At 42.0% G+C, this 19,911-nt stretch overlaps 1 protein-coding gene across 12 annotated transcripts in view; it reads left to right on the top strand.

Annotated features, from left to right (window-relative positions):
- FGFR2 (fibroblast growth factor receptor 2) overlaps window positions 1–19,911 on the top strand; it is an 87,866-nt gene that overhangs the window by 23,728 nt on the left and 44,227 nt on the right. For all 12 annotated transcript variants that reach the window (XM_040605878.1, XM_040605877.1, XM_040605872.1 and 9 more), the window contains 2 exons: window positions 5,008–5,177; window positions 12,300–12,423. In XM_040605878.1, coding sequence (XP_040461812.1) covers window positions 5,008–5,177; window positions 12,300–12,423 — 294 coding nt within the window. The remainder of the gene's footprint in view (window positions 1–5,007; window positions 5,178–12,299; window positions 12,424–19,911) is intronic.

Raw genomic sequence — 19,911 nt, 5'->3', positions numbered from 1 at the left:
CACGTCTAAGTCAAGATGCTGTATTGCAAGACAGGTTGAGAAGTGAGTGAGGAGCGGAGGGGTACGCTATGTCCGCCCTGAGCGTGCCACGTGGCAGACAGCGGTGTGCAACGGTCCGCTGTCCTCGTCTACCTTCTCCTGCCTGTGATGGGCAAAGCCTGGGAAAGGCCAAGACCTCACTGGAGCCCCTGGCTGCTGCTCTTTGAGAGAAGTTTTGAAGGGTTTCCTGCACCATGGTTTGAGCTTTGCAGATCTAAAACAATTTAACTGATAATTTACATACAAATTACAGCTGCGATCATTAAGGATAAGCAATGGAAATTGGCCTGGTTATGCCTTTACTGATGGAAACAAAAGGCCATAGTCTTCAAAGGTTGTTGCTTTTTGATGAAACAATTCTGATAAAGTCCAGCTGTCCTGGCATGTTAATTATGATGTGATGAGGCAGGAAATGGCTGTAGTGCCTTCCACAGGAAACCGAACCTTGGCATTCCCATTCCTGCATATTTAAAACTAAAGCAAACCTTTTAGAGCTGTTTTATTTATGATGCTGAGTGTTCTTTTAAGCTTTTTTGATTTTTCTTTGCCTGGGTTACAAATATATTTTTCGGAGGCCAAGGTTTTCAAACACAGGCAGAGAGGCTGTTGAGGAAATTGAGTGTCCTTTTCGAGGCTGCCCAGAAAATACAACTGCTCTTGGAGCCGGTGAGGCTGTACGTGGCTCAGTAGCCATGAGGAGCAACTCGTCCTCGGGAGAGGCGGGCACTCGTGTGTACACATGTGCGTTTGACCATTTGCCCTGTGTGTATTTTTAAGTAAAAGGCATGCATAGCAGATTTCACTCTGCGTTTGGTGTCCTTTTAGCTTGACAGATATTTTAACTGTCTGAAAAAACACTGTGGTAGATTTGTTCCAGACTGCATCCTGAATAGCTTTTTATTACTTCCAGCTTTTGTTGAAGGGATTAGTGCTTGTGGGGAAGGTGCAGGATTGGTTCCACTGCAAAATAGTCTTCTCTCTCGACAAAATGGCTTTGTTGGCAATTCAGTTTTCCCCTTTGTTGCCTTAAAGAGCTGCCGTAGCTTGGTTCTGGAGGGTCGCCTCCAAGGATGTTGATCTGGGACTTCATTTTACGAAGCTGCAGGCTGATCGCCATCAGTTCCTAGTGACAGCGCTGGGGAAAACAGTGTTGCCTCATCCTCATCACGATTTTGGGAGGTAGCCCTAACTTAAGGGGTTTCTATAATCCTGATTTAGTGCTGGTAAGGCAGCAGCTGTTGTGATGGTCGTGCTGAGGTCCACCAACAGTAATTTATTCTGGAGACCCCTGGGTACCCCTGAAGATACTGCTATTCTGCCCAGAATTCTAGTCAGGCGACTGGAAGCTTTATGACTTTTTTTCCTTATCACCCTTTAAACAATTTTGTCTGGGCCAAGCAATGGTAAATTGGCACCAAGAACAAATAAGTATCTAAATGTAATCCACATGCTGTTCTTTTCATGCCTTGAAGAATTTCAGAAAGGATGAAACAAGGTTCAAATTCATCAAATCCTGTAGAGTGGAAACCCACTCAAGGGAGCAGCAAAAATTGGATGTTGCCTAGAAGTGTTTTTTAATTAAAGGTCAAATACAATAGTACTGAAAACCATGGAGGGGTTTGATGTGGTCATTTCAGGTGCATTATTGCCTGCTGAACGTGCTTGTCAGGCAGGCTTGGAGTTGACTACTTTTGTATTTCTTTGTATCAGATGAGTTGAAATAAAAATTGAGGAGTCCTGAAGTGGTCCCCAGGGCTGCCTAATTTCAATTTCACATACAGGAGATTTGCCTGATTAGATGTAATGTATTTGCAGTGGAGTGCGGTGTGGGTCAGCAGGATATTTTCTTCACTAATGAGAGCTCTAAAAGCAGTCAGGAATTCCCACCCATTCCCCTGCTGCTCGTTACTTCTGTGTGCCGGAGTCTGCCCTGTTGTTGCTGTGAACTTTTCACAGCGGTGCTACCTACTTCCACCTGTCCTGTTAGCAAAGTTGGGATGGGATAGACACCGTCTGTAGAAGTTGTCGGCGCTTGGTGGTCTATACTCGTTAACTACGTTCATTATTGGGTTTAGTGAATCTGGATGTTTTTCCTCTCAAGACAAATAGAAGCAGTCAAAGGTGCTTTTAGGTGTTGATGATTTAATCTATAAAGAGAAATGCTGTATGTTAATCGGATCAGTCACTGTATGAAAGCACAAAATGAGGGTGAGTGTTACGGTTTCTGGATGTTGCTGCCTTTTTTTCTTTTCCCTTAAACATACTGAGGAGCTGCCAATGTATGTTATTACTACCTAGTGAAAAATGGTAGGATGTCTTGAAGCGTTTTCAGACAGTGTTTTCAACATGTGACGTCCGCATGTTTTCCTCCAAGCTCCCCTGTAATTCAGGAGCATTGCAGGTTACGCGGAGGGTTGTGTGAGGGGAAGCTTTCCGAGCAGAGTCCTTTTTCCCAGCCTGGGGAGTTTCCATTCCCCCTCTCCCTGTGGCACAGAACTGAGCTGCTTCTCTTTGTTCCTGCCTGCATCCTCCTGGCCTCTTCTCTGCTCCCACCTCTTCTGTAGAGCAAAGTTTTAGCTCCCTGGGTGTTTATGTATACGAGTCTTAATTGGATCACTTCTCTTCCAGGAGCAGAGTTTTTTAAAGGGTGAGGATTGATGGAAAGGAGGGTTATACGCAGGAAAACCAGAGGATGAGCTGCACTGTAATGCAGTGGGAACCTGGCCGCAGGAACTAGCCTTGTTTGGGGCACTGTTGATGGCTGGATCTTGACCAGTTCCAATGCCCTGGTCACGGGCTGCACCCTGATGGGAGCTTCTCCAGAGCTTGGTCCATCCAGCTTGTGCTCTGCAGAGCAGCATCGCCATGGGCAAGCTGCGGAGCCTGTGGTTCGGAGGTTGTGCGTGCCAGTGACTGCATGCAAGCTTTTTATGTTCCGTAGGTGTGAGAAGGTGCGTGCGGTGGATGTGATGAGAAGTGACCATGCTGGCTGGTCACAGTGTTGCTGGGTCAGCGTTGTCCATTTGGGGCCAAATTTAGGCACTCTGCTCTGTCTGAGATACCAGTGTGGCTGGTTCGGATGGTCGATTGGCTTTGCCCTGCCACAGTTTACTTTGACTTTGTGGCAGTTGTGGGTAGGGCCCACCAGCGGTCACCTTACGTTGCCTTGTGGAAGATGTTTAGGGGTCCAGAGAAAATATCTTTTCAATACATCAGTACCCACACGGAATGCCATCTTTGCCTGGGATACTTGTAATTTGGTCGTTGGATGTAGTAGTTAATTCCTTTGGTTGGCTTTGTTTAAAGTCTTCTGTTGTTTTAACGTGATCTGGTTTTAGCAAATAATGTTACAGTGATTTTTCCTTCCATCCTTAATTCACTTTAGTCTGTGTAACGATTTCTTAGTGTTGCAGTTAAATTTTCAATAGTTACCTGATTTTCTATTTTGATTACATGCACAAATTTGCTTTGCTTTTCTGCTTCATTAATTTTAACACTAATTGCCACTTCGGGCAAAAAAAAAAACCCCAACCCACTTATCGTTCTTAGCATCATTATATGACTGACTTTTAGAATGTTTTCTTTATACTGAGAGAGACGTTGTTAAAGGAGTTATTCCTGTATTTTCTATCCAGCTGTATTTTTATTTAGGGAGGGGGGTAGCAGGATTTCTGAGTTTGCACTGATTGTAAGAACTGCTATAAATATTTGCGGAACGGAAGACTTTATTTATAGTGGAGTGTTAGGCTGCTAATGAAGGAAATGAAACAGGGCAGAGAGAAATAGAGTTATTTTTCTGGACCCCTCTAGTCCTAAAAATTCCACACTAATCTGATTTGCTTCAGGAAAACTCCATTGTAAAAGAAATTAATGTTTCCTACTATTAAGCAGATCTTGAATCTTTAACTTTTTTAAACTGTTATGGCGAGACAACTGAAGCGGTGCCATGAAGATGCTGTGCGATTAGCCAAAGCGACACATGGATCCAGAGCGTGGCATAACCTTGGATATGGATCTATCTATCCAAATTTACTTGTTGGAGGGTAAAACCAGATGGGCAGTTGTATGTTTTGTTCTGCTGTGTATGCTGTACTGCTGTGTGACAAACGCTTGAGAACCTGGATGAGAGAAGGGTTTTCCATGCGCTCCTCCTGCTCCTCGTGTGGGCCAGGGCATGGCAAGGGGTGAGCAAGAGCCAGGAGAACCTTGCCAGGAGACAGTGCAAGTGGTGACTCGGTAAATATGGGCTGAGGGAGACGCTCTCATTTTTTGCCACGGTGTTGGATGTCACTGAGCATTTAGGCTTCGGTGGGCTTATGAGGCTGGGAAATCCCTGCGGAATGATAAATGCTATCACTGAGTTTTGCTGATCCATATTTACTCATTTGATTTCTTCCTCTTTGGTTAAGATTTCAGAAATATATTCCATTTATAAATGTATTCTAGTGTGTTTTGCGACAGTAACAGCACAGCTCACCCTGTCACTGTACGCTGTAAGCTTTAGCATGCTGCCGGGTAGGTATGTTTGGTCTCCTCCTTCTCATAGATGAGGAAAGGTTAAGGCTGATGCTTCCAACAGGTCTTCCAACTTGGTCTGTCTGGCTGCACAGCCGAGGTCCAAGAATTCCGAGTTTGCTGCGCACTCAGAGTAACTCAACTTGAGGACAAAGGCATCTCTGATCATTTGAGTCTGCTGAAAACTCGGTCCCTCTGTCTTACTTGACATACACAAACCAAAGGATATCTGTGGTTAATTATTGGAATTTTGTCATAAATTATGTACTCAAAGCTGCAGACTGAGCTGTTTGCAAAATTCTGGTCAACACTTGCAACATGTGATTTCCAGTCGTGTACTCTTTCTGAACCACACTTAAAATGAATGTGTGCGGTGCTTTGTCTGTGGAAGGGGCTGGAAAGAGAGCTCAGTTTCCGAGTACTGATATTTCTGGATGTATCTCTTCAAAACAGGGGCGCCTTATTGGACACATACGGACAAAATGGAGAAAAGGCTACATGCGGTGCCAGCGGCCAACACTGTCAAGTTTCGTTGTCCAGCGATGGGAAACCCAACACCGACGATGCGATGGCTGAAAAATGGGAAAGAGTTTAAACAAGAGCATCGTATTGGTGGATATAAGGTAAGATCTCATGATGTGATTTCGCAATTTCAGTTCTTGACCGAGGCTGTAAAAAAAAAAAAAAAGAACAAAAACAAACCAAAAAAACCCCAACTTGCTGAAGTCAACAGAAAATCTTTTAACGGCCTTGGATGAAACACAGAAGCAAAAAAAAAAAAAAAAAAAAAATTGTTTTCTTCTGGGGGAAGGGTAGATGTTTACTTACTGAGCACTAATTCTATATTTATTTTTTTTTTCTCAAATTCAAGCTTGTATCATAGCAGAGCAGCTAAGGATTATTTATAGAGACTTATTTGGAGAAGTAAAGACTGACTTTGCAAAGCAGAGTAAGGTTATTTTGCTCTATTCATTTTCAGCTGCGTTGTTTGAAGCGTGACCATCCGCTGGTGATTGTAGGCAGTTCAGTAAAGGAAGGTTTGGAAGTCAAAAGTTACTATTTTCTGTAGAGTTTATGACCTGTGAAACTGAAATGGGAAGCAGAATTTGAGGGAGAGTAACAGCAATTACTTACAAGGGTTTGTTTGAATTTTAAACAGCTTCAGATTAGATGTTTCATTTGAAATTGGTGGTTACTGATTAAGAGAGAGTTTTAGGGAGGCCAGCTAGCTCTGTGGGTTAGTGCGTGGACCTTTAACCTCCTGGTATCTGCCTGGGTCAGGTCAGAAGTCAGGATTCGGTCATCTTATCCTGCTCTTCGCAGGGAATGGGGCTGCGTGACTGATGGCAAATTGCTGTTCCAGCCCTACCCGCGCCGTCCTGCCCCACACTTCTGAGTTACCTTAATGTCTTCTGCAGACCTCACGTATGCAACACTTCAGCAGCTTTGCTCCCAAAACGAGAAGTTTCCGAGTTAGTCACCTTGTGTCACGGTTGTAAGCCCCAGCCTAGAACTTCTGCTGAGGAGCTCAGAGCAATTTGTAATGGTAATTAAGACAGAAATAAGCATTAAGCTCAAGACGAGGCCTGGGGGCTGCCTCCCCCGGTACTGCGCTGCTGCCTTACCCCAGCAATCACAGTATTTTCGGGGTGCCACGTTTTGCAATGCCCTGATGGAGCCAGGGCGTATATTGCTTCGTTGTGCTGTTGACTCAAATCCTGCTTGGTCCGTTTTCCAGTGCAGAGGAGGACAGCCCATAGCCGCCTTTCCTCTCTAGCTAGATTTACTGTAGAAAGTGTCAATTTTTCCAGCATTTCTGTTAGCAGAGAGTGAAGCCCAGAAAATCTCCCTGCATGAACGCTAATTATCTAAGTAGACTTTTCCATCTATGTTTGCTTACCCCATAAATTACTCTTGCTTATGAGTGTACACCTGGCAACACCTTCTGCCTTTCATAACGCTATGGAGTGTTAACGAATTGGCTACAATTCAGCGATTTTCACCTTTTTCTCAGTGCTTTTTTAAAAACCAAAAAAAAGCGCCAATTAAAGAAAAAGAAAAAACGCAACAAACTAATCCTGTCTTGGAAAATAATAGTAACCGTTTCGGTACTAACTGGGACATTATTTGAACACTTTACATCTCATGAAGGGGAAACGTAGATATCGCTCTTGAAAACTGTGAAGGAAAATGTGTCTTGCAAGGCGGGATGGAGATACTGATCTCTGGTTTGGGAGGGTGACCTTTGGTGGGCTAAGTCAGCCCACGCAGAGCTCCGTGCTGCCACTGCTAGCCTGTGTTAGGGATCTGGGTGAGCTCATTTAGACTTGTGCCCATTAAGTGGCACAAATTAAATTTTTGTTCATGTGTGTTAAACGTATACGACTTCCTAGGTATGTATGTACTCTGGGAAGAAACCACAGATGCATATTTCCGAAGCCAGCTTCAGTGTGAACTGAACTATATACCTATAATTCTAAATCATAACTTCTTACATCTCTTTAAAGGAAAAAAAGGTGGGGAGACAGCTGTGGATTTTAGACTTGCTCGTTGCTCAGAAAGCCATCAAACTTTAAATGATCTGGTAGCATTTACTTGTCATTGTCATTCTGCTTACCAGATCTACCTCTATTCTAGATTCTGTCGGTGTTTTGAATAACCATCTTTTTAAGATGGAAGCTTGTTTTCTGGTGAAAGGGTGTTACAGAATGAGACCTCCAAAGCTTCTGGAGGCTGTGCCCTCTTCTTGTTAGAGAGGCAGGATGAGGTCACTGTGGTCTTATTCAAAATTATTCCGGAATAAAGAGAGAACTGTATTTTCTTGATGTCTCTACACTGACAAACTTGTAATGAAGGAATCTGCAGAAAGGATTGAGCCTTTCCATGCTGGTCTGTGTTCAGGCACATATCACAGCAACTCGTGATAATTATTGTACGCCAGCTTGTCTTCAGTCTTGCCATTGCTATACATAAAGCATTTCTGCTGGAGAGCTGCATGTTCGTAATACTTTGAGCAACTAGAATAGCTGGAACCAAACTTGGCCATACCTGCCAGTCAACAGTTGATGTAACACCATCCATCCCTTTCGGAAGAGGCAATCATCCCTTGAAGACTTTAAGAACAAAGTAAAAGAAAGGAAAATGGGAAGCTTTCCAGTCACCTTCCAGCCACCTCTCTCCTGCTGTCTTGAGCTAAGAAATCTCTTCTTTGTGTTCCCTTTATCGCAATCAGATAGTGACCTGTAGCACTTTGTCCCTCTGACTGGGGAATGCCTTGAGTCAATTTGCACTCAGGCAGGCTAGCCGAAGGGTGTACGTGCTGGCCAAGATAGCTTCCAAAGTGAAATTCTTCCACTGTGACTAATTCTGGGTGGTGAATTTAAAAATTGAACCTTTTATGATTTTTCAAGATATACCCAAACTTCCTACAGCAAAGAGAAAGTTGTTGAATGTCTAAATCCTTTTTAGTCTTTTAATTTTTTTTTTCTCTGCCTCTAAAGTGGTGATAGCTCTTGCTTCTGCTTTAAAGATATTTTATAATTTCTTTGAGTGAATAATCTGAATCCCTTATGAGAGACCACAGGAGCCTTTACTTTTCTGTACGCCACCCAGAAAGCAAATGTACTTCTATCAGTTGTTACTGTTTAACAGGTGTGTGTTTTCACGTGCTCATTTTGATAAGCTTCATCAGTACAGTCGTCTTGTATACATTTAAATTCAACCAGGTAAATGCAGAGTAAAGAAAGAGTTATGCTATAGGAACTGTAAAAGCCTATGACTTTTGCATGGATGTTCTGCACTTGTTCTCTCTACCTGAGCACTACCACTATATGGCTGAACTGTGCTAATTTTGTGGGGAATCATATTTTGGTTTCTAATCTTTCTTTCAAAATCGAAATTTTTAAATTGACCCTCTTTTATAATTTTTGTTTGCCAAGTGACAACTTTTCATGACGTATCTGTTCACTGAAGACATGCATTTTAAAATTAAACAGAACTGTCCACAATTTTTTTTATGATACTCCAAAAGCAACACGTTTCATAGAAACATTCCTTGCCCTTTCCTAGATTTCTGACCAATATTTCTTGGCATTTTCATTCCAGTGTAGTTTTCCCATCTCCAAGCTAAATCTTAAGGGTATAGTTGTATGCATTTGATATTGATAATTTAGTTTAAAGATTGAATTGTTTAGAGAGACTGTTTGGAGGAATTGGTTAAAAAATTGGTGGACAAGATTTGTCAAAAAAAAAGCATCTCTGTAATTTGCTAGAAGCGTCCATAATTAGTCAGAAGAAAACACTTTGAGATTATATTTATTATCTCAATCCTTTTGCAGATAAAGCACCGTTTTTGGGTATGAAGCACAGATAAAACATGAATATAGGTATTGCAAAGCTATAAAAAAAAGGAAAAGAGGTCAAAAGCAGTTATTAAACTGCGGCGGCAATGTATCTGAAGGGTTAAGCTGTGATTTGGGATACTTGGAATGTGGTTGTTCCCTGAATTTCCCTATGTCAAGAAAAGGCAATGACAAATGGGAAAGGCTGCCCTGAAGACCAGGTGACAGAGTGCGTGGAACTGTGTGGGTATGCTCCAGGATTTTTAAAGAACTCAGTATGAATTAGGGCTTCAGGGAATAAAATAGTAGTAATAACAGGGTGGTAGCTGGCAAGGGGCTAGTCAGGTTGGAGAACTGGAAAGGTCTCCTGCAACTGATGGATGTCTGGCTGCGGACACTTGTCCAGAAAGGACCCCGTGTGCCTGGTGAGGATGCTCCCACTTTCAGTGCCTTGTTGCTGCCCTCATGTTTTTTTCCTAGTGGATTAGTTCACGTGAGCTTCCTAATATGTTCTGTCTGCCAGACTAACTCAAGTCATCTACTTAAACAGCTTAAATATGGACCCAGTTGGTATCACCCAGGGAAACTTAGTAGGGAATATTTGGAGAGCTGTAGCACTGGTGTCTTCAGTTAGAAGGACCCTAGTGAGCAACCAGGAGGTGGCTAATGGCTTTAACCTGCATTACCAAAGACTCCATCTGTTTGCAACTTGAGTCACAAGGGTGTGTTTTGTTTTGGGTTTTTTTGGGGGGGTTTGGTTTGGCTTCCCCCCACAACCCCCGAAAAAAACCCCAACAAAGAAATGAGTATCACTGTAGTACATCTGTACACAGAAGGCTGGTGTAAGACCTGTGTAGTGCGGAAGCTCTGCTTTGCACCTCTTTTGAAACTAGTTTTTACATAAAGCGGTATGATTTTGGTGCTGGTTGTCAGTAACATCACCAGTTTTGCTTCCCAAAGGACAGGCTTTATGGGGCTAGGGAGTGATGGCATGTTACTGAAAAAGACCACGTTAACAAAGCCTGTATGAGCAGGGTGTCGCCAGCTGCATGGCTGTGAGTATGTGGCAGGACCGTCACGTGTCCAAGAATGAAAAGTTGGATCTGGGAGCCTTCAGCAGGAGGAGATGCTGTCATCCCCATCAAAGGGGAGTTTTTCTGGGCTTCGCAATGCTGCGCTTGTAACCAGAAAGAGTAAGTCATCAAGCTGAATCTAGTTGAATCCAGATCCATGACATAAATCTGGTTGTGTGACAACGTGTCATAAATGCTTCGGGCCTCTACAGCAGTTATTTAGCTTAAACTGAAGAGGCTTAAGCTGTTTTATTATAAAGATATTATCTCTTCTCATTGGAGTTACAAGAAGGGAAATAGCACAAATAGTTTTTAATATTGCTATCCAGTATATCTACTTGTGGCTCAAAGTTAGTTATGTTTTCTTATTGAATGCGAAATAATTTCTTGTGTTTTCCTATCAAATTAATGAATTACAGGTTGTTACCCATTTTTATTTTGTTTTAACTTTTGTCGAACCATGATCTGTTCTTCCTGTTTTGCAGTCAAATTGGTTAAAAACACTTGCTCTGATTCTGAGAAGTGTGATGTAACTTGCAATGGCAAAAAGATCAGGTCACTTTGACCAAGTCTCCCTCAAAACAGCTCATAAGTAAAATATGCAAAAGATGTAGCTGTTGTGTTTGTTATTTACCAATAGTTTATGACAGTAATTCTTCCTGACCCAAACAGTGGCTTTCAAGGTTGCTTAGCAGAATAACGAGACAATACAATAACACTGATAAACTCTTTCTGGCTTTATAAACTTATTTCTTAGCTCTTTGTAGTGTGGGGGGAAAAAAATCAATATGTAGTTTTGTTGTATACCATCGAGAGTGGGGGCTGGGGAGAGGAGCTGTAAGTTTGGAGTGGAGATTTTGAGGTCGTGTCACACGTTTCTGTGACCTTGGGTTAGCATCCATGCCCTTCACCTGCTGCTGGAGTCTTGTCCACATTTCCTTTGTTTTTCAAAGTCCACGTGGCCAGTCATTAGCTCATGTTATTAGCCCCGAACTGGACAATACTAGTAATATCAACGAGCTAATGACTAGCTGGGGGGACTAGGAAAGCCAGGAGCCCCTTGCAGAGAGGACTCTTCTTCCAAGCTTTGAACCGAAGGCGTTTTTACCTGCGGCAAGTGTGAGGGCTAAGCTCTGGGCACCGGGGACGTGGCCCTGCACAGTCTTTTCCTGCTGGATAAGGACCTGCACAACAGCCAGACATGAAGCAGGATTTCAGACCTATAGTTGTAATGATGTTTTAAGAACGTATAGTTCCTGGAAGTGTCACTGAATGGTCCATAAATTTTTCTGGTGTACTGCACTGAATTACTACTTTCCATTTGGCTGATTAAAATGACTGTACCAGATTGTATTTTATTCCATTTGCTAAGATACGTACTTCACAATTGAAAAGTTGTACATTACAGCTCCATAATGTTAAGAGTTTTGAGTGCTTTGTCAAAAATGTGATGTTAAAACAAGGGATTAGCGGATAGCCAGCAAAAGGTCATTTTGAGAGCCAGCTTATGATGCAGGAAATATATATGTGTACCGGATGATTCTGTATCCTTTCAGTATTGGGCTGGATCCTATTTTCTGTGAGGTGAATGCCAACACTCCTTTCGAGTTCAAATGGGAACAGAATCAGCACCTTTAATACATTCTGTCTGAGAAGAATTATATGAAATAAATGTATGTCCTTATTCTCCGTTGCCATGAGGATTTTCTTCAGACACTTTTCATAAGGCAGCACCTTCGTTTCTTTTTTGTGGTACCCCAGAGCCTCAAGAGGTGGTGTCGCTCTGTGTGTCTGTGGGAGGGATCCCAACCGTTGCTCTTCTGTACTTCGTTTCTCCAATACAGGGGCTCTGTAGTTGAGCTGTTAGAGAAAGACAAAGACGTAGATGTTAGGGGATCGTATCCATCCCATATTGCTGGTGGGCAGTTAATAGTATCAGATGATTGTTTGGAGACAGATGGGAAATATCCTGAGGGTGTGAATTCGCTTTAGAGTGGATTGAGAGGTAAAGCCTGGTAAGGCAACTGCTGCTAATTGGTGACATCTTCGTAAGCCTGGTAGAACTGAGTGTGCACCGACGTCCGCAGCGCTCGGATCGGGGACGAGGTGCATTTCCAGCAGAACGCACAAAAGCTTTCACTGCTGCAGCCGTCCTGCACCAGATCAGGCACAAATAAAGTATTTCAGTATCCAGAACTGTCAAATGAGCACAGAAGAGGCTTTTAAACATGGATTACGAGTGGTTAACTCTTCAGGAAACAGCTCTTTTGGAGGGGGAGAGGGTGAAACTGTGCTGACGAAGTTCCCAGCCTGTCTGGTTTCAACCCACCAGGTCCGCAACCAGCACTGGAGTCTCATTATGGAGAGCGTGGTCCCGTCTGACAAAGGAAATTATACGTGCATCGTGGAAAACCAGTACGGATCCATCAATCACACGTACCATCTCGATGTTGTTGGTAAGTAAAACTGTCATGTGTAGGACAATGCTTTTAATTAATGACTCTGTTAAAACATTTAGAACTAAGCTGGTACATTTTGCGTTGGTTTTAAGATGATTTCACAGTATATTTCCGTCACGTTTTCACTATGTAACCAATTGCTACATAACTTTAGATACTCATCTGTGTCGCTCGCGTCTGTAGGACTGATCTATACCCGTGCCTCGTCAAAGGTGTAATATCCACGTGTGCAAGTGAATTCTTGTTGCTGTGATACACCCACAAGCTTACCATGACAACCAAATAATAAATACTGATGTAATTTTAATCATTAGTATTACAATTTAATTATTACTTGTACAATTGTACTAACGTAAATTTTAATAACTGCAGTTATGAAAACTGTCAAGTGATCCTTTAGACTGCAGCTATTATAGCCAAAATGATTTTTTTTTTTTTTTTTTTTAATGTGAAAAGCTAGATATTGACTTCGGTGAAGCTAGTGCAGATCTGGAGCTTTCGCAGCAGTGTAACCGACATCCAGCCACAGCCTGTTGTGTGGGCTCTGAGCAGCCCCTGAAACACAGGACAAAAATTCTGAAGAAGTGTTTTACCTGAGGACAAATTGTAAAAAGCTGTGTGAATTCGTAGTGGTAGCAAAGCCGTGAGATTCAGCAGGGCTATTAAGCACAAGCTTAATAATGTTAACTTAATAATACCAAAATCCTGTTGACTTTAATAAGGCTTACACATATTTATGTAAGTGCTTAGCTAAATTAGGGCTTGAAACCTCAGGAGCCAGGTCTGTTCACCCCTACTCTTGCTGATTAGCCTGGGTGGGTGTGAGCAGTTTTATTGACTCTGAAGGCATTGCTGTCCAAAAGTAATCGCTTTGGCTGTTATAATAGGACCTGCTGGTAGTACCTTGGGGGATCTGAGCTGCAGTTTCTGAACTATGTCGTGAATGGCTTTTGCTCTCTCCAGGCTTGTGAGGTGATCTGAGCCTCACAAGCTTTGTGGATAAAACTTTCGATCGATCAGTATTGAAAGCAAAAGTGAATTTGATGATCGTAAGCCGTTGCTGGCTGGTGACTGACAGCCCAGCTTATCTTCTGTGGGGAATCTTGCTGTGAGTTTTGGTTTATATGACCAAAATGGTGATGAAATATTCATTTCCCTGTTTCTTAATCGGTGTTTACATGAATAAAAATGCATCCCTTGCATTGTTTTGGATGAGCTTTTAAAAGTAGCGTCTTATTTTGTCTGAGACCACCTAAATCTGCGGAAACCCCCAAATCCAAAAGAAATCAAGTGCCAGCTTCTCAGGCAGCAAGAAATGAAAACATTCCCCATGAAAATGCCAGTGAGAGCTAGCCTTCATGGAGCAGAAGAGGAAAAGATAATTTAGTGACGGGGCTGCCATCAGACCGAAGCCCTACCACCAGCCCTCAAACATTTCAATCTCCAAAACCGGTCTGTGAACCACCCAACTCACCTATACTTGGTTTTAGGTAGTCAACGCTGAAAGCAGTGAGGATTTTGATATCGCCCTGGCAATATTTTTGGCGTCCTTGGTAGGGTGAGCTATGGGGATGGTTGAGGTGAACCGAGTGACTGGCAAAGCCATTGTTGTTTGAACACTTTTTTTAAACAAAGTTTGTGGGGGATGCAGCAGCAACAGCTGCCAGAGAGGGTAGTGAATTGTGTTCTGCGTGCCTTGGTCCTCTGCTGACCACCTTGCTGGAGGGCATTGGCTGCTCGCATGAACTTGCCAGGGACGAGGCTCAACTTAAAGCCTGGCCCAAGGAGTATATAAGGGGATGATGAGTTGTGGGATTTTTTGAGGGTTTTTTGTTTGTTTGTTTGGGTTTTTTTTCTTCCTAATTCTTTGGGAATCGTATATTGATTCAAGTTTAGTTTTGCTTTGTAGATTGACTTAAGTTTTGCTTAAAACTTTCTTTTAGTGGGCTACATGGGAGGAAAAAGGCACTTCTGCAATATTGGAAGTTTTCCTTGCTGAAATGAAACTGGTTAAAAATTCCCCTTCCCTTTTCTGTCCCCTGCTCCTTTTCCTCGTTACCGCTGCAGTTCGGTCTGGCATGTTTCACGTTGACCATAAATTTCTTCACCCATTTTTTCTAGAAAATGTGTTCATGGATGATGTGGTCACTTGAGCAAATATTTGTCAGAAGCCCTCTCACCTCCTCTCCCCCTGTGAGCCTTTTGAATGTCTTACATTGAGGAATATTATGCAGAAGTTTATTTTTCCTGGCAGTAAATTACAGTGACCTGCATGAATGAATGGAATGGTAATAAGGATTATGTCATTTATTTAAATGTCTATTCCTCTCCTTTAGAGAGGCAGAAAAGTAAATAATGAGATTTTTCAAAAGCAACTAGTGATTTGGGGGGCCGGGTACCCTGCTGATGGCACCCAAAGGAGCCCTGATTTTCCCTGGGCAAATATTCAGCATTTTCTGATGCTCAGGTCCTGAGAGATATGAAACCAAAAGTCCAAAAGTGACATTTGCAAGTCACAACCTGCGTTTTGGAGTTCTGCTCAATCATTTTACTTTCTTTTTGCATTTAATTTGATGAGTTCAGGGGTGCAATTGTTAGTTTACTTTGAAAACATATGTATGGGAATGCAAACCCTGAGATACCTGTGCTGGATTTAGTGTGAGTCTCTCAAGAAATACTGCATTGGGCCTTTAACCTGAAAGAGGGATTGATGCTAGAGAGGTCAACCATTTCTGTGATGCTGAAAGCTTGTAATAATTGTTGAGGTTGGGCATAAAATTGCTGAAGCAGTAAATCAAGGCTGGCCAGAAGAGGAAACTCCGACACCTTTTATAGTTAAGACAGTTACACAGAAATTAGTTTTGTGCTTTTTTTTTTTTTTTTTTTTCTTTTCTATTTTCACATGAATTTTTGGTTCCCACAGGGTTATGGAGAGTTACGGATGTTTATTTAGAGGCAGTTGTATATGTAGACTGCATCTTACAAACTTCAGGTTGTAATTTTAGGTCAAGTTCTGTGTGGAAAACTGTCAGTTGAAAGCCTCTGAAATTACTTTTCCTATATGGTTTAACTGGTTCCAGAGCTGATTAAGTGTAAGTAATAGCAAATGGTATTAAACATGGTAACGTATTACACTAACATGAGCATCTGACTATATGGTGTAATGTAGAGAACCCTCTGATTATGTCACAGATTTGGGAGGTATCCCAGCAAAAATTGTGCCAAATAATGACACAATGCTAGTTAGGAATATCCAGTATTACTTGATGCCAATAACCTTCCAAACCTTGAACTCTTTTTGACAATTAAAAGCCTGGAGCCAGCAGGGCTGAGTAGTTTTCAGTCAGAATGTAGGTGTGAAGTATTCTCGTTTTTACCTTGTAATTACTTGCAAGAACCCTCTTAAAATAGTCAGCTCAGCTCAGATGGTCTCGTTCAAATTTACAAACCTGGCAAAACTGTTGCACTGAATTTTTTACAATGGGAGTAGAAAATACTGAAGAAAAAAGCAGCAAGTCCTTGGCAGCCTCTCCGTATTGCACAGGATACTCGTGCGCATTGACAGCGCTAGCGGGGAATTGTCTATTCGAGTTGGCCAGGATATTCTGTGTTGGACAAAGTTGTTCTTTAAATGTTAGGGATACCCCAATCAACTGCCTTTTCCTCTCTCCTCCTCCTCCATTTCAAAACAGGGACTTGAGCAGGCAACGTGCAGTGCTTTGCTGGGGGATATAAATGTGTGAGGTTGCAGCAGCGGCAAATGGTGGTGCTACAAAACCCCATTAGGATCCTGTGAAAGGGAGACGAGTCGATTTTAGCTTTTTATTGGAGGACTACCCAGAGGCTTCAATTAATATTAGATACTTATTGTCTAAGGCAACGTGCCAGCACACAGTAATTGCTTACAACCAAAATGCGGAGAGGCCGGGAGAGGAAAATGTCACTGTCCGTTTTATAGATGAAAAACCGATCTGTGGAGCGATGAAATTTCTTGCCCTGGGTCACACAGGAAGCTTGTGGCAGAGCCAAAAAGTAAAGCTGGTACTTGAATCCTAATCCAGTACCTTAATTAAAAGAATGTTCTTTGCCTTGTACAGTTTAGCCCATCAGCTGGTTGGTTTTTTGTTTTTTTTTTTAATATATGCAGCTGAAGTGCCTTTCTATTCTTTTGTATTGAACAGTAGGTAGAAACTTGCATTTTTATGGCAAGCTTACTAATAGACTAGCTCCGTTCTCATTAAACATATATAAAGTCATGCAGTCTTAAGGGAGAATGAACGAAAACGATGTGGTTTTCACTTATGAGTTGTATTGTAGTGAATCCGGGTTGTAGGAAGCAACGTGGGAATGCAGCCACTGAGACTTGTATATAATTAGCTCACTCTTGGATTGCAATTATCGCTAGAGTACAATTTCAGCAGCAGTGGCAGTTCTGTTTAAGCATGGAAGTAACTAATTGAATTTATATTTTAATGGCAAAAAAAAAAAGGTTAGTGTTTGAACAGTCCTAGTGCAGGTAGCCATTTCTGTCCTATTTAATGTCATCATCCAGGGAAACAAAAGATGGTTTGGTTTCAGATGAAGTTTGGCACATTATCTCATTTACTGGGTTTTATAAGCAGCTGCTATAACACGATGCATCTTCCAAGAATGTATGAGAAGACCCTGCTGTTTATTATAAAAATGAACATAACTTGTCACAAATGTATTTTTTAGAAAAAAACAGCCAGTTTAGCTGTACTTTGACCAGTTTCTAATTTGCCTAATAGCCATGCCTTTGGTCCTCACTACTGAGGAGTGAACTCCAGAGCTGAAAGAGTACCACGCAGTTGTGCCTTAACAGTAATTGATATTTTCATATGAAAACAGTGCGAGAATAACTTATCGTCCAGGAAGCATTTAAAATGACTCTCAATTTAAAGCTTGTGCCCCAGAAATCTCATGTATGAGTGGTTTTACTGACAGGTGTGCAGAAAAACGCTTTTATTCTGAACCCTTGGGGGTTTTAGAAAGCTTTAGGATGAATTTTACTCTTGCTTTTTCCAGCACATTATTAAACAAAAAACTGATTAAAATGGAATCAGCGTTTTGCTATTGGTACATCACTGTTTATATTTCCCTTAGTTTTGAAACAAAGGCAACGTTTTTTTCTTCTGCCTAGTCAGTTTTATTTTTGGACTTTCATGTGCTCTCACAGTCTCTAACTGTGAACATGGCACGGACGAGTATTTTTTTTTTTTAAAGTCGTGTTTCCATGTTGTCATTCCCAAATTCATAAACACATATGCGTTGTAGTTTTGCTTTTTGGCGAGGCTTGTTTTGTTGATATAAAGTTCAGAATTTGTTTGACTTAACTATACTACGTTCCTTAATTTCCAAAGAGTTGGTTTTAGGATTCAGGTTACATACGAAAAAGGAACTGACACCAACTAAATACATGCCTTAGACGTTGTACCACTGATGTCTGGCAGGAGTGAAGTGTGTAGGTATTACAACCAAGCCTAAACTTGCATTTCTGGCAGATGTGCCTGTAGTTGTTGACTGGCTCTTTACATGGACAAGCTTTGGCTTGACATCTTCACCCAAGTGCTTGCGGCATGGGACGTGATGAGACAGGGGCTGAAAGCATGAAGGAATCCACACTGATGCTTGCCCTCAGGTATTTGGTTAGGCCGAGAGGGAAGAAGATTTTATTTAATGGGCTGATAAGCCTGAGTGCGGACTTTACACCTGGCAGTAGGCTTTTGGCAAGGTGTGTGCGTCTGAGAAGAAATTACGCAAATTGTTTAGTGCTGGAGGCTGTGCGGTTCGCTCCTGAAAACAAAGACCACAGTGTGATGGTTCAGCTAAGGGAAAATGAAAGCTTATGTTCCCCCCCCCCCCCCCCCCCCCCCCCCCCCGCCTTTCTTAATAAGGTAAAAATATTCCAACCCTCTAGTTTTATAGTGTTAAAGCTTCTGATTTCATTGGAGTAGTCTGGCTAAATTACGTTTTATGGACAAATACTAGTGTCATTACTTCATCTGCTGGGTGAACAGTGAATTTGTCATGTTTGGAATGCTTCCTGCAGAGTCTGCTGGGGGAGGACTGGTCTCCCTGTCCCACTTTCTGTCTTATTACAGCCCCAAGGCAGGTATTTCTCTTTCTTTTGATGAATGATGAACAGGATATTGTTTCAGCTCTGTTATTATCATTTTTAATCATGCCTTCTAATTTGTGCAGTACCCTACTCGTGGAAATGCAAGTAGGAATTTGCGGGAGTTGTCTGAAGATGCTAACAAGACTGTTGCCTTGTTAAATGTGCGATTGGCATGTGTCAAAAGCCATGTCTGTGCCTAGTAAGAGGGGCCTTCTGACCTGATTGAGTCTATGCTAACAGCGTTGTTACTGAAAAAAATGGCAGCGTAATTGGTAGTAAATTGGTAGTTATGTCCTCTTAAAAAAAAAAAAAAAGCTTTTCTTTTTTTTTCTTATCATAAATATAGAAAAGTCATAAATGAACTGTGACACAGACTGGATGCATGGGTCAGATTAAAGGCAAACACAAGGTTATTAATCATGTCTGCCTTATTAATGAGGGGTTTGCACCTACGTTTCATCACGTTGTCCCTGAGCGTGGGAGGAAATGCAGAGGTGGGACAACCCTGTGGCTGCAACGGGATAGCTGCTCATTGCAGGAGAGATGGATCCTAACTGAGACCACCACACTGGTGATTTTGGGGATGAAACTAAGGTTAAAAGAGATGTAGCGGAGGTGGAAGTGGATGGAGGTGGCACTTAGCATAGGCATCAGGGGTTGTGCGTAACTGCAGTGAGCCGAGGTTGGCAGGAGACAGGACTGGGAAGATGCAAGAGTGAAAGGGTGTGGGGAGTCTTTCCAGAGGATTGCAGTGCAGGGGAGAAAAAAAACCCTTGAGGGATGGCATCAGGGTGAGATAGGTAAGAGGGTGAGTGATCTGGAAGTACTGAAGTGTGGAAAGATCAGTAAAATACGGAATTTTGTCGCTGTTAAAAAAAAAAGTTTGCACTTACAAACCTTCATGTTGGTATCCTGTCCTCTTGGTGCTCTACGAACCACTATGTGACTTGAAATCCAGAGGTGGCTGTGTTTTACAGGTTCTCAGGATTTTAAGTCATTAGGTCATCTTTGGATTACTGCTGTTCCCATGGTGTAGCTTCAGTAGCAGTTGTTCCATTTAAACATACAAAGATGCATTAAAAATCGTAGTTTGATAAGCACTTTTGAATATTGAACTGCTCTGTAAACATCAAATATTAAGATTATTTTTTTCAAGCTGTTCTTCGAAAGGTTGCCTGATTACGTTGAAATTTTTGACTGTTCATGAAAGAAAACCAACGGTACTGTCAGAACTTGAGCTGAGGGAAGAACTCAACAGGGCAGTGGCTTTGTTGGAGTAAAGTTAGTCTTTACCATTTTTGAAAATGCTTGTGAAAGTAAAAATTTGTATATACTTTTAGGGATTC

The sequence above is a fragment of the Falco naumanni genome, chromosome 9, assembly GCF_017639655.2.
Source record: "Falco naumanni isolate bFalNau1 chromosome 9, bFalNau1.pat, whole genome shotgun sequence".
Classification (NCBI taxonomy): domain Eukaryota; kingdom Metazoa; phylum Chordata; class Aves; order Falconiformes; family Falconidae; genus Falco; species Falco naumanni.
The sequence above is the reverse complement of the archived record's forward strand: the minus strand, read 5'-3'. Positions and strand labels throughout refer to the sequence as shown.